Source organism: Heteronotia binoei, chromosome 3 (assembly GCF_032191835.1).
Source record: "Heteronotia binoei isolate CCM8104 ecotype False Entrance Well chromosome 3, APGP_CSIRO_Hbin_v1, whole genome shotgun sequence".
NCBI lineage: Eukaryota > Metazoa > Chordata > Lepidosauria > Squamata > Gekkonidae > Heteronotia > Heteronotia binoei.
In genome coordinates, this window is record NC_083225.1 from 160025282 (window position 1) to 160044353 (window position 19072).

A 19072-nucleotide genomic window follows, 5' to 3' on the forward strand; every position below is an offset into this window, starting at 1 on the left:
TTGGAAACAGAAAAGTGCTTTTTATGTTGAGTTGAAAACTGTCAAGATTGTGTTGCCATCACAAGCACTTGGATGGGAGACTTCCCTGGAATACCAGGTTAGGACAGCAGGGGCAGGATTTATTCAGCCACCCCTCTGAATATCCTCCATGCCTCAGTAGGAGTCAGTCACCAGCAGTCACCATGACTTCCAGGTGCATACACACACGCATACATAGAAATACAAAAATACAAAAAGACTGTGTTGCCATCTATATTGTAACAATATTGTTAATCAAGCATTCTGTGGGTGGCATCATATTTTCATTCATCAACCTACAGCTATAAATAAATGAGAATTATTGTGATAAAGGGATAGAGTCAGCCCTCCCCCAACTTCATTTTAACATGTTTGCTTTACACATACAGGGAAGCTTATTTTAAAAAAACAACACAGAAGTAATCACACAGATAAAGATGCACTTGAAATCTGAAGTGGTACAATCCAGGAAATGCTTCACCATATGCTGGTTCTGTACATCTGCATCACTTCTGATATTGATCACAATGAAACTATACTGTGGGGTAATAGTTGTGATGACAGTGAAGATGCCATGTAAAAACTGTTATTTATGAGCAATTTGTTTATGAGTCACAATGGAAATGTAAGACTATAATAGGGAGAAAACAAGGATCAATCAATCAAGAAAGAATGCCCTGACCTGGACAGCGCAGGCAAGCCTGATCTCATCAGATCTCGGAAGCTAAACAGGGTCAACTGTGGTTAGTAATTGGATGAAAGACTTCCTTGAAATACCAAGTCAGGAGGACAGGATAGGCTCTATTCTGCCACCTCTCTGAATATCCTCCACACACACATACACAAAATACAAAAAAAGATAGAATGTTTATTTAGCTCATTTTGGTTATAGTCTGGGAGAAAGAGATAGAAAATATCTTGCTACTTTTGGTTTAAAAAAATCTAGGAAATCCTAACACACTTTTCACTAGTTATTTTCTACAAAGAACTATCTCACACATGCTCTTATTATTTATCAGGCAGAGAAAGAAAAGCTGCTTTGCACTGAGGATGCTCAAATGTACGTCCCATGTTATTCAATGAGGCTTCCTGCACGGAAAGCGACCTCAGGATTGCAACGTTGGTGCACTGAACATCAAGCAAACATTTCATATTCCTCTCTGCACGACCTGCAACATACATAATAGCTAAATGGCAGATCCTGGTCCTCTGCCATAAGACTGGGAATGAGTCAATAAGTTAATTGCTCAGTGAGAACCATCTCTCTGTGTGTGTGTGCGTGTCTGCGTGTGTGTCTCCCTCTTTTGGGTGACAGCAGGGGGATGCCCCTGTTCTGCCTAATTGGACAAGCTAGCAGTTTTCAAGGCTGGCAGACAGAAAATGGTTCAAATGTAATCAGTGCTAATTAAAAGCTAATTACCTCAGTCTGAAATTGACCACCAGGTGTTTAGAAGAGGGGAAAAGAGAAGCTACAACATAGGAGGAACATGACTTTAACTGGCTTGTTTTAATCTCTGACCTGGTTTTTGGGTCTGCACTGGTGCAAGATTGCAGCCTCTGCCTATTCCTGAGCCCTCGATTTGCACAAACCTAGCGGTATGATTTCTGTATTTCTTCGAACACAAGCCACATCATGCCTGCTGCGCCAGAAGCAACAACAGTTTGTGCACAGCAGGACAATGGAGGGGAAGGCCTCTGGCTCGCATACCAAAGTGTAATTGGCAGCGTTTGAAAACCCATATGAAAGACAGAGCCATGGCTCAATGGAAGAGCATCTGCTTGGAATGCAGAAGGCCCCAGGTTCAATCCCTAACATCTCTAGTTCACAAGATCAGGTAGCAGGTGATGTGAATAATCTCCACCTAAAACCCCCTGAGAGCTGCTGCAGTTCAAAAGGAATGCTGAGAAAGACCAATTATCTGACTCAGAGCAACCAGACCAGGGCTTTTTTTTTTTTTTTGTAGCAGGAGCTCCTTTGCATATTAGGCCACACACCCCTGATGTAGCCGACCCACCTGGAGCTTACAGTGCACCCTGTGCTAAGAGACCTGTAAGCTCTTGGAGGATTGCTTACACCAGGGGTGTGTGGCCTAGTATGCAAAGGAGTTCCTGCTACAAAAAAAGCCCTGAATCAGATAATATGGCATTCTTGGGGACATCACAGTCACTGTGTTGCAGGAATTCTCTTGCTTTAAAAATACCATGTAGGACCATGGCATGGGGGGAGGAGCTTCAGTCTCCCCTTGCTCCATTTTCCAAACCGGGTTGTCCTCAGGGTTACCATATCATCTAGTTTTGCCCTCAGTATAAGGCAGTTTCATGTGTCCATTTGTCATCTACATCCTGATCATTAGTAGATGCTTATTTGAAAGCAAGCCCAGCTAACTCACTGTTCCATCACATGCATAAAATTGGGTCCTTGTAATGCCATTCTTTTCACTTCATAATTGAAAAATGGCTGCTATTTTAATATTTCCATTCATTGTGATCATCTGCCTAAATGTACGCCAACATCGGATGAGGCTGGAGCTGTAGATGGACATTATGTCTGGAGATTATGGAGAACCTTGAAGCAGTGGGAAGTAGGAGCTGGAAGTAACAGAGGCATATAAATCTAAATAAAAAAGGCCTGAACTAGATGTTACCTTTAAATTGTGGTCACCACTGGGATTAGCAGCCTGCAAGTTTTCCATGGGAACTCAATCCCAACGTGCCACAGGGGATTTATTTGGATTGGAATTACAGCAATGGAGGAGGGCTTCAGTTTCCCCCCGAGTTATTTTTCCAAGCCCAAACAGCCCAAGGGGGTGTTATTTGCACTGCTAGGGGGGTTCATGTACATGGAATACTTGCATGTAGAATGCAGATTAGCCCTTGCATGTAAATGTAGTGAGTTGACTGAATCCAGAAAGAGTCCACTTGGATACATTATTAATACTCAGGGCTTTTTTTGTAGCAGGAACTCCTTTGCATATTAGGCCACACACCCCTGATGTAGCCAATCCTCAAAGAATTTACAGGGCTTTTCTTACAAGGCCTACTGTAACCTCTTGGAGGATTGGCTACATCAGGGTTGTGTGGCCTAATATGCAAAGGAGTTCCTGCTACAAAAAAAGCCCTGTTAATACTAACCTGTTTGGTATGATTTTATTGGTTGCTTTCTTCTTGGGGTTAAAATAATCTTTTCAATGTCATGCTGTCAAACTCTACCATGCTGTCCCTGAGAGAGAAGACTGTTTGGAGTTGTCTGCCTCTGTAATATCAGCATTTCAAATAATGCTCAAAAATCCACAGCTAGTGTAGCATCTGCTAATGGAATACACCCCAGGATTCTGTTTATCAGCTGCAGGTATAAGCAGATCGTTTCACCCATGTAATTTAGCAGAGGAATCTAGTGAGGAATACCATCTGAAGACTATGGGCAAGTCTAAACAAACAGGCAGGAAGTGTTAAGCCAGCAGCCAGGTTTGTACAGAAGGTGGAAAAAAAATTACTTATGCAGGTATAATACAGGACAGTAAAATCCCAGGGAATAATAAAATTTATCATTGCATAATGGAACTCTTTGACCATGAGAAAGACTAAGAAATTAAAACTGCAGTATAAAACTACATTAAACAAAACACTGTTAAAAGAAATGTCATTACCAAATGAAGTGCAGAATTTACTGAAACCATCAGAGAATGAGGCTGGTCTGGGTAGCTGGAAGATTAATAGTACAATTGTAAAGCCAGTCAGTATAATGCAGCATAGCAGCTAAGGATCATGCCAACATAACTCAGGGACATAACATAGCAACTGGATGACACTGTGCTGACATTACCTTAGAATCATAGAGCTGGAAGGTACCTGTAGGGTCATCTAGTCCAACCCTCTGCACAATGCAGGAAATTCACAAATACCTCTCCGTAAATTCACAGGATCAGCATTGCTGTCAGATGGCCATCTAGCCTTTGTTTAAAAACCTCCAAGGAAGGAGGTGCCGGTGTAGGGGCCACAAGATAGATAGATAGATAGATAGATAGATAGATAGATAGATAGATAGATAGATAGATAGATAGATAGATAGATAGATAAATTTATTGTCATTGTTCTCAACAAAAAGAAAGCAACAAAATGAGGTGCTCTTCCACAAAACATACCAACACATCAAACACACATATTCATATTCATACCATTTAAATACATCTAAAACCATTTAAACCATTAAAACCATTTAAATACATCTAAAACAGATAATCCTTCATAACCCTGCATTTAGCCTAACCACAGCACTTGGATAGAAACTGTCCTTAAATCTGTTTGTCCTAGCCTTCAACACTCTATATCATCTACCTGACGGTAAGATCTCAAATAGCAAATGGCCCAGATGTGAAGGGTCCCTTAGGATCATTTGTATCTTCCTTTTACATCCCATATTATACAGATCCACCAATGAGGGGAGAGAACATCCACAAATCTTTTGTGCTCTTCTCGTCACTCTTTGGAGCACCCTTCTCTCTGCTTCCGTGCAGCTCCCAAACCACACGCAGAGGCAATAAGATAAAATGCTCTCAATGGAACTACGATAAAAGGCAACCAGCAGACTCCCTGACAATTGTAGTGATCTTAAGAGTCTTAAGTAGTATAGTCGTTGCTGGGCCTTTTTCTCTAGAGCTAAAGTATTTGCCCCACATGTTAGATCCTGTTTCATGGTAATTCCCAGAAACTTCCATTCTGTCACCTGTTCTACCATAACACCATCAATAAACAACGGCTGGATGTCCACAAATGGGCAATACCATCCTAAGGCAAGCAGGAAAAGAGCAGGGCTTAGTCAGTAACCCAAATTGCCTCTACCCAGATCCTTCCACTGATGTAAATTAAGTTTTGCTACTCAAAGTTTGAGCATAAGAACAAATGCTGCTATTGAATTAAAGAAAGAAGCCCCTCCCCTCCCCCACCTACTTTCCACCATGCTTACACAGCCAGAGTGCAACTCAGGATACCTGAAACCAATCAACGTTCTCTTAACCACTATATAAACCCCAGCCAGGATTCCCATATCTCAGGTGCCTGGGTGAGCAGTCTGGAGCTACAGCTCTCTGATTCCACATCATGTACACTTATGTGGAATGTGTGTGGGGAATTTGGCCTAGGAAACTCCAATAAAGGTCACTTGCACAAACAGACAAGGGAGAGAACAAACTCTATGGTAACATATTGCCCTAGAACACTTAGAAGTACAAACACTGACCTGGATCCTTCACCCATCCACCTGGGAACAGAAGGACAATGCACCCCCAGAAAGAAGGAAGGAAGGAAGGAAGGAAGGAAGGAAGGAAGGAAGGAAGGAAGGAAGGAAGGAAGGAAGGAAGGGAGGGAGGGAGGGAGGAAGGAAGGGAGGGAGGGAGGGAGGGAGGGAGGGAGGGAGGGAGGGGGATCGGCTGCCTCAGACTTCGATAGCTGCAAATGTCTCCCACTACCAAGGTACTACTCTATATTTCTTAACAACCCTACACTTAACAACTCTGTTGTTTTAACAAATGGGGTAAAGAATAACACTATAGAGCAGAAACGCAAGGCAAAGGAAACAATTCTCTCATTCTCTCCATGTGAGTTTGGAAGGCTGCAGGTTGACTGACTCAGGATTACCCAGGTTGCTTCATGGCTGAACAGGGATTTGAACAGAGGTCTCTCCAATCAAGCACTTTAACCACTACATGACACTGGCTTTCTAGTGACATTGGACTGGATCTCATCAACATTCTGCTGGTGGAAGCTGATTTCCCTACCTTAACCTTTCCCAGAAGCCTTCTGTAACCCCCTCCCCAAAGAATTTCCAACGAATCATGTCTACAGGCACATGCTGGCATAATACAACTATTCATTCAAGAGTTTAGGGTCAGTACTAAAAGCTGAAAAACCAGTTCATCAGTTTCTAAGTCTTAACAGTAACTTTTGGGTTGTGCACAAATGAAAGTGGAGTAATGACCACTTTAAGAACTCTAATATGCAATGCAACTAATTGCCACTGTAAAGGGCTTGATCCAAAGAAGTGCAAGTAGGAGGTAAACAGCCATTAGTTCTGTTTTTAAATACTTGTTCAAGAGTTTATGTAGTCCAGAATCGATAGGTTTTCCACCTTAGGTTCATAGGGACAGGTGCACAATCGCACGATCTCTTGAACAAGTGGAAGAACATCTCTGGATTTAACTTCCTTATTTTTTGGTACACCACTCTATTAGGCTTGCCAGTCCCCAGGTCCAGGCGGGGGATTCCCTGGTTTTGCAGGCTCCTCTGCACCTCAAGCCAGGTGGTCAGTGGGGGGAAGACCCACTCCAACAGCCAAGATGTGCCTTTAAATCTCAGGAAGGTTCAGAAGCTTGCAACTGCTTCTGTTTTGAAAGGTGTGTGTGTGTGCGCCTTTAAATCTCAGCAAGACTAAAGCTGTGGGGGAGGCAAGAAGAAGAAGACTGCAGATTTATACCCCACCCTTCTCTCTGGATCAGAGACTCAGAGCGGCTTATAATCTCCTATATCTTCTCCCACCACAACAGACACCCTCTGAGGTGGGTGGGGTTGAGAGGGCACTCCCAGAAGCTGCCCTTTCAAGTACAACTCCTGTGATAGCTATGGTTGACCTAAGGCCATTCCAGCAGCTGCAAGTGGAGGAGTGGGGAATTAAACCTGGTTCTCCCAGATAAGAGTCCGCACACTTAACCACTACATCAAACTGGCTCTCCAGGAAGAGCCACATGCGTGAGAGAAAGAGGAAGTGAAAGAGCCAAATCCCTCTGTTTGTTTTGCATTCCTTTCAGAAATTGTTTACATAGTAAAAGGGATAGTAAAGAAGAAAACTCCACCCCCTAGACCTCTCTCTCCATAAACTGGTTGAAATGCAGCAGATTATTACATTCAGCAACTTTGGTGAGTAAAGCTATCTATACCATTGCCCCAAGGAGATCACAAAAGTGTGGCATGCAAATTGTTTATTTTGGCTGCTCTGTGTGTGTGTGAGAGAGAGAGAGAGAGAGGGACGGAGGGAGAGAGAGTTCACTTTCATTTTAGTGGAAGTATAGCTGCTGTGGAACCACTTGAATGCAAAAAAGAGGAGGAGGAAATGAAGATTGTATTCAGGGGAACTGCACTGCTTTTTTAAAAAATGTATTTTTAGGGAATGGAAAAGTCTCCTGGCTCCACTCCCAAAGTCCCGAGATATTTCCTGAGTTTGGCTTGGCAACCCACACTCTAGTGTGGGGTTTAAAACATCTGTTAGCAGAAGACATCTTCCAGATGCAGATGACTCATTTTGGATCCAACCCACTGTTTCGAAAACATGACAGAAATATGGGGGTTTTTGCATTCTCATTTTATTCACTAGTAAGTTCCTCTTTCTTCGCGAGCATGTGTGTGTGTTTCTGATATGCATGTACTTTGCTCCCTCTAGTGGTTAATTAAATATCACACAAGCTTATTTCCATCATACCTCCCTGCAGATTTAAACTGCAGAACCGATTTCGCACACAGCTTACCCCGTGGTTACATTCCTCTTCTCTGCACAGCATCCGTCGGATTTCTCACTATCTGCGCTGGAGTTACAGGAAGTGCCACGGATTTCACGTAGCAAACGTAAACTGGGTTTTAGCGGTTTATTTTTGCTATGCGAAAACCGCGACACTTCCTGTAACTCCGGCGCAGATAGTGGGAAATCCGACGGACGCTGTGCAGAGAAAAGGAACATGACCGTGAGGTAAGCTGTGTGCGAAATCGGTACAGGTTTTTATGTGGAACATAAATATGTGTTATATCTAATTGGCCTCTAGAGGGAGCAAAACACACGTGAAACAGACCCCGGTAGGAAGAAACAGGAATTTATCAGCAAGTAAAATGAGAATGCATCAGTTTGGATCTCAAATCAGAAAATAGCAATACTAAGTCAGGTGCATCCTTAATGTTATTGGGAATGTCAAAAATCCAGTGAAAGCCAATTATTGTATGAAAATAATTATTTATTTGATTAGATTTGTATCCCACCCTCCCCACAAGTAGGCTCAGGGTGGGTGACCATTCCAGATGATTCTCACAAATGTCCACAAGTAGATAAATGAAAAATGAGCAGCGATGCAATACCTTTTATTAGTACCTACCAAAGTAGCATTAAAAATATGTGCAAGCTTTTGAGTTCTGCCAGAATATTCATCAGGCTTTTCTTCAAGTTCTGGCAGAACTCAAATGCTTGCACACTCAAAAGCTTGTGCTATTTTGGTTGGTCTTAACAAAAAAATTACTTTTTTCCATTTTTCTTTGGACCAATGAGGGTACCTGCAACCTCTGTAAATAAGTGTTCCCCCACTGTTTAGCCATACAGTAGTGACTGTAACTTAAGCAACTGTCTCAGAATAAAGTGAAGCCTGAAATTATTTTGGACTTGAATATGGTTTGACAGTAGATGGCAGTGAAATCCTGCATGGTCTAAAAGCATTCTTTATATTAAAAATGCAATAATATCCAAATTAAATCTAAGAATCCAGTAGATCTCTTACTTTTCATTCAAAAATGAAGAAAAACCTTGTGACACCTAAAAGTTTTATTTCTATTTCATTACAAAAGATTGCTGAGGAAGTGCTACCATGTCCTCTTAAAACCAATGCAGGAAAAACTGTTCTCTGATCATGTAGGAAGTTATTTTATGATCCTCCCCAGTAGATGTCACTGTTGCTGCTTCTAACGCAGATATTACAGCAATCAGTTTAAATTTGTTGTTTGAAACAGGGATACTGGAATTTCTTAATTGATTATCAGGCTAATCTAACTTGCACTGGTTGGCAGTAAAAAGATATTACAGATTTGACAATTTCTTGCTATATGAAATAGCTGATGCATGTTAGCCTCTACAGTCATTTACACTTCACAAGTGCGCCTCCCGTTCAGCAATTTCAGCACCAAGGACAGCACACAAAGAAGTTTCTGACAAGTTTGCTACACACAGCTAACCAAGAGGACAAAAAAGACTAACAAAACTAGTACCAGAGCTTGCAATAAACCCAGATGCCAACTTTGCTGCCACATACACCCAGACAACACGATCACTGGACCTAACACCACCATCTCAGGCTTATTCACATGCACATCTTCTAACACTGTATATGTCATAAAATTCCAACAATGGCCAGCGGTTCACTACATAGGGCAAACAGGTCAAATCCTGCAACAAAGGATAAAGGGATACAAACCTGACATCAAGAATCACAAGTCTAAGACATTTGTAGAACACTTCAGCCTTCCAGGACATTCAATGGGTGACCTCAAGGAAGCTGTTTTATTGCAAAGGAACTTCAGGGACAGACTACAAAGAGAAATTGCTGTGTTGCAATTATTACAACACTCAGAACAATGTAACCCCCAGGACTTAACAGAAATATTGGTTTCTTGTGTTGCTACATATAATAACCTCATTCAGCCCTTATATCTGTATTCTCACCAATCCCCCAGAAGGGCCATATGCCCTCTTTATTTTATTTCTTATTTGGAATAATAGATTAGAATAGTAGATTGTAATGCAATATAATGAATAGTGGAATGTAATGTAACTTGGAATCATAGACTGGAATGTATTTCTCTGGTCTGAGGACAGGGAATTGCTTTACAGAGTCAAAAAAATGCTGTAAGGTTGCTTCCCTGCCTGAGACGAGACAGATGGAGTGTGATGTCAGGGTCTCTGTTAATTTCAGCATTCCATAATTAAGGATACATCTGCCTATCCAATTTTGACACATTTATTTCCTTCACTGTGTTTTCACCCTGAAATTAAACCCAAACAAATGGCATCCATATAAACTAAGATTGTTATTCCTGTTTGCTTCTTGAATCTATTAAAAATCTTCATTATGCTATATGCTAATATACTGCTCACCCTCTACCTATATGTATGGACTGTTAACTTCCATTTCATTGCATCTGAAGAAGTGTGTGTGCATACAAAAGCTTATATCTTGAATACAACTTTGTTGGACCTAAAATTGCCACTGGACTCAAACTTTGTTCCGCTGCTTCAGACCAACATAGCTGCCCTCCTAAACACAGCTAACCAAGGTTAGAGTTTGACTCTTACTAATGAGTATGCCAAATAATAACTTATTAACAGACATTTTATCTATGAGTGTGCCTAAATGACAGAAATATAGCTTTCATTTTCCTTCTCTCCGAGATAAAAGTAAAGGTCGCTAGAAATTTGAAAACATAAGACTATTTAAAGTGCAATCATTTGTGGAAATGCTTCAGTCTAAACACATTTTTTTCAGTTGAGTTAGACTGAAGAAACTTTGCACAGGAACACACTGTTAGCCCAGTTTAGTTTTGCAGTCATTTTCAGTGTCCTTACACTTCTCCCTAAAACATTTACTCAGAATATTGTCTGTGCAGGATTACCACTGCTATAGGTTATACCTCCTTTGTGTAATGGTATTTTTATGGAGCATTTATTTACAAAACTGAACTTCCTCTCTTCTAAGACATGAATGCAGGAAGCTGACTTGTAGGAGTACAAACCATAACCAAGAAATTTCATGACAACACAGGAATGATTGGTGCAGAACAAAAATATTAGGCACTTAAATGCATATGAGGATGACACTCTTATGTGGAACATTGCCTAACTCCTTCTGTTGGAAATGCCCATCAATCAGATCATCTGCTGACTACTTCTGCTCCTCTCACTGCATTTTCCTCAGACAGCAAGGCTGCTGAGAAATGATTAATTTGTGAGGGTTGTGTGTATAAAGTGCTGTCAAGTCACAACCAACTTTTTGGAACCCCATGGGATGTTCAAGGCAAGTGATTAAGCAAAGGTTGTTTCTATTGCCTTCTTGTGCAAACTCTTCCTTGAGGGTCTTCCATCGAAGTACCCACCTTGCTTAGCTTCTGAGATCTGATGAGATCAGGCTATATCTCATCAGACTACTGTTTGTTACCTTTACAGATCAGATTTTGCATAGTAGGTATATCAAAGAACAGAGATTATATGATTCACCTTTCGATTAGTTAGTATACCAATGCATATACACTGGATGTACACTGGATGTGTGTACTGTTCACATTATGCCATGCACCCACACTGAATCTGCTGGTGTTAGATGGGTGGTAAGGGGCTGGCCTGACTGATGGTGCTCCTGTTTAAATTGAAAAATTCTGTCTTGATGCTTTGCCTCCTATGAAAACACAGCCCAAGTTTCATATCTACATTCATGTGCTCTTTGTCTCCCCATCTTGTGCAGTAACCAGGAGGCTGTACCTCCCCAGAGGTCACTGGGAAATGAAGAGAAATGCTCTTGTAGTGATTTAAGTTACTACAGCTGGAGTGTGCAGAAGATTGATAATGAAAGAAGTCCTACCTTCCTAAAGAAATGCTGTGTGGTTATAACAAAGACATCAAAGCCGCAGCCAGTTCTTCTGAGTTCCTCCTGGATACAGCTGAGCCGCCTGGTCTGTTCATCACACTTCTCCTTCATCTGCTGGATGAACTGCCTTTCAGCCTCTCGGTTCTGCAGATCAGGCTTTGTAGAAAATCCATTCCGTGTAACGGATGACCTTTGTTTAGGGTGTCCTGCAAGAAACAATAAAGAATACCCAAGGCTGTAATCAGTCACTTGGAATATACAGACACAGCTTTTTCATAGTTCTGTTGGGGATGGGGAAGGGAGTTTGTTTAAAGTGAAAGGATTTAGACTGCCATAAAAAAACCTTATTTTTCTAGCGAAGGAAGTCTGCATGGCACAGCAATAGGTATACAATGTAATACTATTATGAATCCTTCAGTGCAGATCAGATGTCTTTTTCATGTTCTCAGATTACCCTTTATTACATCTGGGTTCTTGTAAATCTGTATCCTCAGCAGGAAAAGTTGAAGGCAACAGGAAAAGAGGACAACCCCACATTAGATGGATTGACTCAACAGAGGAAGTCACGGCCCTCAGTTTGCAAGACTGGAGCAAGGCTAGTAACAATAAGACTTTTCAGGCCCTCAGTTCATAGGGTCACCATAAGCCTTAAGCGATTTGATGGCATTTAAACACATACACACAGACACATAGACTTTCAGCAAGCTAGCAAAGTTATTGAAATCTTGTGAAACACTGGGACCATCTTGATCATGGAAGGATTAAGACAGAACCTCAGGTACTACTGACAGCTTCATCCCAGTTTTCAAGTCCTGTCATGAACAAATGGAACACCATTTTCCTCAAGACTGATGAAAAATTGGTCTCATTTCCTCAGAGGAACACCCTTCCTGCTGGATGGACACCATGATGAAGGAATGGGCCTGAGCAGGAGCTGATAAGGTCTGAGTAGGATGCCACTTCAAGAACAAGAAAATCCACAGCAGCTGCGCCTATGTGGTCCTGAAAAATTCAGTACAGTGAATGGAAAAAGTACAATTCCATTCCCTCCTTCCTCTTTTCCCACCGGGTTTAAGGTTCCCAAACCTGTGAATTTGGCAGGCTTGCCAGTCCCCAGGGACAGGCAGGGGATTCCCTGGTTTTGCAGGCTCCTTCACACCACCAGCCAGCTGGCCAGCAGCGAGGAAGCCCCACTCCAGCAGCCACAATGTGCCTTTAAACTTTGGCAGGCTTAAAAGAACCCTGCAAACTGCTTGTGTTTTGGACTTTGTGTGTGCCTTTAAATTTCAGTTGGAGGAAAGCTGCAGGGGCGGGGTGAGCAGGCAGAGCCTCATGGCTCTTCCTGGTGAGAGAGGAAGAGAGCACAGTTCTTCTGTTTGTTCTGCATTCATTTCAGAAGTCCTTTGTATAGTAAAACAGAGAGCAAAGAGTTAACTAGAACCTAATTATGGGATGGAGGAAACTGCTACATTCTTTCATTGTTTTGTATTAGTCTGAGGAAGTTGGTTGAAATACAGCAGATTGTTAGATTCAGCAACTCCCATGAGTAAAATGATTTACCATTGCCCCAGTGAGATCACAAAAGTGTGGGCTTGCAAACTGTTAATTTTACTGCTTTGTGTGTGTTTGTTCACTTTCATTTAGTGGAAGTGCAGCTGCTGGGGAACCTTTTGAAGGCAAAAAAGATGATGAGGAAATGAAGACTATATTCAGGGGAACTGCACTGCTGTATGTATATATGTATGTATTTATTTCTTTGGGAATGAGAAGTGTCCAGGCTCCATCCACAAAGTTTCCAGCCTCCAACTCCAAGGTTCCCATGCATTTCCTGAGTTGGACCTGGTAACCCTAGGATTTGGCCTTCTTTGACCTAAAGCAATCATTTGATACATCTGAGGATGTGGAAGAACAAAAAGGGTCCAAGCTGCATTAAAATGCCAAGGATAATTTTTGCAGAAGTGGCATTTGAAAGAGCGGCTTTAGAAACTTTGCTCTTAGGATTCCTAAGAGATACTTATTAAGAAATCTCATAATGTGCTTTTTCCTAGGTTATTATCCTAGAATAGAACTTAATACATCTACGCATTCATATTTTAAAACACCATCCCACAGACTTAACCATCTCCCCAATCTTTTCAGTAACAAATGACAACGAAGTCCTCCCTTAAGTATTTCCCCCTGCTGCACATGAAAGAAGTCACTGCGGAAATGTAATGCCTAAGTTTTACAGTGACATACTTCTTCTTTTTAAAAAAGGGAGTACTTATTACCCAAGCAGTGGTGGCAGCTCTCCTGATGCTGAGACTAGGAGAACTGCCAAGAGAGACAGCTGCAACAATGACAGCCCTGAGCAAAAGAAATAATAACCAATAGGAAGCAGATGATTTTTCACCACTGATATGCCTATGTAGTAATGGGATCAGATGCACTTTTTTACTGTTTTCAGTAAGGGGAAAGTATGCGCAGGAAACAAAGAACTATTGCTAAGAAAGTGTATGCCCCTTCCCTGGTAATGCCACTGAAACTCTCACATGAATCTTCTCTGTAAGACCATTGCAGACCATAAAACACCCAATGGAGTGCACAGATATTAGCAGGCAGTGCTTCCGAGTGGTGACTTGTTTGAGCGTGGCAGGTAAGAAATGGGCTGCACATTCAAATGCCTTTCCACCAAGAACCAGCACCTATTAGAATGGTTGTCAAATCAGACATCATTTCCTCTAGTTTGGTGTATTGGTTAAGTGCGTTGACTCTTATCTGGGAGATCTGGGTTTGATTTTCCACTCCTCCATTTGCAGCTGCTGGAATGGTCTTGGGTCAGCCATAGCTGTTGTGGAGCTGTCCTTGAAAGGGCAGCTTCTGGAAGAGCTCTCTCAGTCTTACCTACCTCACAGGGTGTCTGTTGGGGGGGGGAGGTAAAGGAGATTGTAAGCTGCTATGAGATTCAGGGCATGGAGGGTGGGGTATAAATCCAATATCTTCTTCTCCTCCATGCCTACATGGGAACTCCCAATGGGAGCCTCAAAGCCAGCCCATAGTCACCTAGATCTGTTTTTTTCAGCAGGCTCAGGGGATTGCTCCAATATGCATCAAATCCATGACTCAGTGTGTCATGTTTCAACTAGCTTTCCTTCCCCCACCCTCCCCAATAGATCTTCCGGGATATGGTCAGTTGCAATCTGGTTTCAGATCTGATTATGGGACCTGGTTATATTTCAAATTATTTTACTTGTTTGAATGATATTTTTAAGATGTGGTTTTGTTATGTATGTTTTTAACCTGTTAGACACCTTGCTAGCCATTATAATGGCAGAAAAGTGGGGTATAAATTTTGTAAATTCCCTCCCCAATGGACACCCAAAGTGGCTTATATTGTTCTCCTCTCCTTCATTTTAACCTAACATCCATATTTGCCTATATAACATTACCCAGCACTGGGCCTGGAAAATCTCCAAACAGATGACAAAGGAAAATTATCTGTCAAGTTGGTTTAAATCTAGCTGTGTGATGTGGCATTCCATATGATATTAAAGGATCTGGCCCTGTAAGACAAAGGGGTGTGTTCAGTTTTTGCTGTGGGTGGGCACAGCACCCCCAAAGTATCCTTGTTGGCTTCAGTCAGTGGGAGAGCAGGTTTAGTCCCATCTAGGATCCCTCTCTTACGTCCTGGTCACCTCTGCTCTTTCTCTGGGCTTTAGGAGCACTCACCAAGGCATCTTCCATAGTGTGGGGCTGGAGAAGTTTAAATATCTCTTACAGCTCCTGCAAGTCTGTGAGAGACTCTGGTCTGTCAGTCACTCCTTCTTCCAACCAGCCCCTCATTTCAGAATGTCCCAGTACACAGGTACTTTCCAAGGCTTCATGGAACAAGAGCGTGTATGTGGGGAGGGGTCCACCCTCCAGCTGAGTGCTGCTGGTATCAGTTCCAGGCTTGGGCATCATGGCAACAAGCCCTAGACACCTGGTCAAGACATTTTATGGATGGCAGCAGGGAATACAACTGCCTCCCCCTTCTGCTATTGAACATGAGGATTGAGGAATGCTCCACTGTAAATTTCTCCTATGCAAACCTCCCTGGATACTTCACATGAGCATAGTCCTGTTATTGTACAGCTCCTATCTATTGTGGTGGGGTTTTGTGCAGAGGAATTGCCCAGCAGATTGTGTCCCCTGGGTCAAAAATGGAGCATCTTCTGCTCAGACACTTTTTATAACAGCCAAATCACCACCTGAGGCAGTCAACATTCTGCTCCTCACAGGAGCTTTGATTCAGGGTTGGTTCTTTCCTTTTGGTTTTTGACTTTGGTATGGAAAATAATAAAGCCAGAATCAACTGTGCCAATAGAGGGGGAGGGGGAATCAGAACAGGCAATAGAAAGATACAGGTGACAGAGTAACGTCTTTGAGAAATGGGACCAGAAATTACTGCAATGGAAATTACACAAGCAGTGACATTTACACAGAAAGAAGGGGGCGGGGGGGGGAGAGACATAGCCCAGTCTGAAAGAATTAAATAAGCCTTCAGCACGGTGATGCAGAAGCTTCAATGGATGCTTCAAATGAGTGAGTGTGTTTCGCACAACTGTCAAGAAGAAGAAATAGAATTTTATCACAAAGCTTCAAATCTCAAGGAATTCAGTGACCTCATTTCTAGCAATACAGCAAGATAAAAAAACACTTGAGTTTTTCTCTCTCCCTCTCCCTTAGACAGCCTGCTAATACATCCAAATCACACCATGGAGCCTGAGAGGTCAAAAGCACAATGGTTGTGAAACAGGACAGGCTGGTGTTCATTCTGAGGCCGCTTTCTTTGCTTTAAGGATATTTTCTGCCTGATTTGTGATGCACACAGATGTTTTACACAGCTGACCTCAGTGTTCAAACAGAGTCTCATGAGTCCCATTGATTTGTCATAGACCTCTACCAAATTGCAAGCACCACTTGCGATAAACTCATTTAGAAAAGGACAGGTGAAAACAGGGTTTGAGGATTTAAAAATCTGCCCCATTAATTTTTAAAAAAACAAATACTTTATGCCTGGCTATGGCAGTGAAGTCATGGATTTCACAGGCGACCTTTAGTTAGATAAGCAGGTGATGACTCTTCCAGCATTATAGAAACATCACACTCTTTACTCAAGGGCAATTTAATCTTTACTCTTCTGCACAGTAGTTGCAATGTTTAAAAGTTCTCAGTCTCGGAGTCATGCTTGAGACAGCTAGTGCTATGGATTTCCAACATGCATTTTGGCCAGTGCTTGCATACAGAAGCTTGTGAATGGGGTGGAAAAGTACAATAGAGAAGTGTTTTCGAGGGATCTTCATATGCTGTTAGGAGAGCTGCCACTAAAATTGCACCTAATATGAAATGTGAAGGCTTTCCCTCAGATTTTTCATTTCATGGGTATTCAGAAGACTTGTTAAGAGTGGTGGTATTCCTTTACAGCAGGGGTGCCCAAACTGTGGCTCAGGAGTCACATGTAGCTCTTTCACATATATTGTGGGGCTCTCTAAACCCCCACAATCCCAATGGCTGGCTTGGAAAAGATATTTCTCTCTTTTAACCACTTCTCCAAGCCAAGCAAGCAAATGGAGAATGCATTTAAAGTTAAAGTTGTTTTCTTTCCACCTCCCATCTTTCCCCCACCTACCTACCTACCTTCCTTCCTTGGGGCTCCCAAACATCTAACTTCCATGTCTTGCGTCTCCCAAACATCTGATGTTTATTCTGTGTGGCTCTTACGTTAACGCAAGTTTGGACACCCCTGCTCTACAGGATTTTGCATAAATATATGACATTTTTATGCTGCTGCTAATAAGGTCCCTCAGTAATTTTTGCAGCTAAGGAGGAATGTAAACTCAAACCTTTGGCCTAAGTCTAACAGTATAGCTATGGCATCACACTGGCACTTTCCTAGACTATCACTAGATTTTGCCAACAGTGAAAATTTGAAGCAAAGTTCAGAATTTTCTCTTCAAATGGAACAACTGAAGAACTAGAGCTGGAAGAAGGAGGGTGAGGAACTCAAAATGTTCTTGGTGTACTGAATCTCTATTGCTTCTGGTTTATATGCTGTCTACCACTCTTAAACTGTAAATTTTGCAAGAGATGCTTTTAAGAAATTGGACTGGATTTCTGTATTGGATTTCTGACAATGACTGAATACCAAATGACAAAAAAACAGCTGGATCTGCTTGCCCTGTACCATACAGCGTTGTGCTTGGCTACAGTTTGTGGAGCCAGCATAGCTGGGTGTGTTCTTGGAAGATGACTCACCACCCATCAGAGATAATGGGCCCATCTGATCCCAGGAGAAGGCTCTAGGGTGTTCTCCTATTTTCTATTTGGAGACATGATGAAGGGAGATGATCAACAACTTATTCTGCTTCCCTTTATCCTACTGGCACTTACCCTAGAGAGATACATGAGGTGGCACATGGAGTGGAAGAGAATGAGTCATTTATGGCACACTTAGTGTGGAGAAAGGGACACTAAGGACAGCCATTTTGCTCAGAACACCCCCCAACTCTGGCCCTGTATACCTGAACCCTATGTACCACAGCACAAAGGAAGCAGCTGGTGCCAGAGTCTAGTGCTAGAGGACCTAATACCATCTCAAGGGTAGAAGGTGTAACTGAAACTCTTAGTAGCATTGTTTCAGCCATCAAGATGTGTCATGCAAAAAGCTTCTTTGAGACAGTTGATGGCCTTCTACAAAGGCAATGGGCTGCTGAAGCATCCATGAAGACCTCTGATTTTTGAGAACTTGTGTGTTCAGGAAGCTCTAGTGGGAGGCTAGAGTGTAGTGTTGCCAACCTCTAGGTGAGACCTGGAAACCTCCCTCCAGGCAACAGATATCAATTCCCCTGGAGAAAATGGCTGCTTTGGAGAGTGGACTCTATGATATTGTACCCTGCTGAAGTCCCTCCCCAAACTTCACCCTCCAAATCCCCAAGTCTTTTCCCACCCACAGCTGGCAACCCCACAAGGGATGGTTGCCATAGCACAGCAACTTGGCAGGTTAGCTCTATTGCCCTTTCCATGCTCTGGGGCCACATCCACTTCAGCTGCTGGAGGTCTCTGCAGTCTCTGAAGCAGCACCCCTAGAAACATCCTAAGGGCATCCTTAGCAGCCACATCTTCTCTTTGATTAAAGCTAAAAGAACCCACAGTAGAACTAGACCATGCTCTGTTTCCTAAATGTGTGAACCATTTGCTCTAGGAGAATCCAATTGGCATTAAAACTGCACAATAGCAAGGTCAGTGGGACTGCTTTAGAGCAACTTCTTTGAAAACTCTGTAGCTAAACTGATTGGGATTTAATTAAGCAACATTCCTTGAAATTTCGTCCTGCTTTCACCAATTCCCCACAGCCTTCCCGTATTTGAAGTGTGTCTCTAAGCTGTCCTTCTGTAAGCTCTGAAATGTCCTTGTAATTTGAACTGTGATTTTGTTGGTCCTTAGGGAGAAACTTGAAGCCCTCTATTCATCTGGGCCTAAAAGAACAACTCAGTAAGTATGCAAATTTGATTTGCATTCTGCAGTTTTCACACATTATGGGAAATGTACTAATGATGCTGAGATAGATTCTGAATTCCTTTTGCCCTGTTCCTCGAAGGGTGGTAAAATTGCAGTCTTGGGTCTCCAAGATCAGTGCAGGATAAAGTCTATTATAA

At 42.3% G+C, this 19072-nt stretch overlaps 1 protein-coding gene across 2 annotated transcripts in view; it reads right to left on the reverse strand.

The window, feature by feature from the left end:
• Window positions 1-19072, reverse strand: part of MTUS2 (microtubule associated scaffold protein 2) — a 419757-nt gene that overhangs the window by 71186 nt on the left and 329499 nt on the right. For both annotated transcript variants that reach the window (XM_060234733.1, XM_060234732.1), the window contains exon 7: window positions 11391-11602. In XM_060234733.1, coding sequence (XP_060090716.1) covers window positions 11391-11602 — 212 coding nt within the window. The remainder of the gene's footprint in view (window positions 1-11390; window positions 11603-19072) is intronic.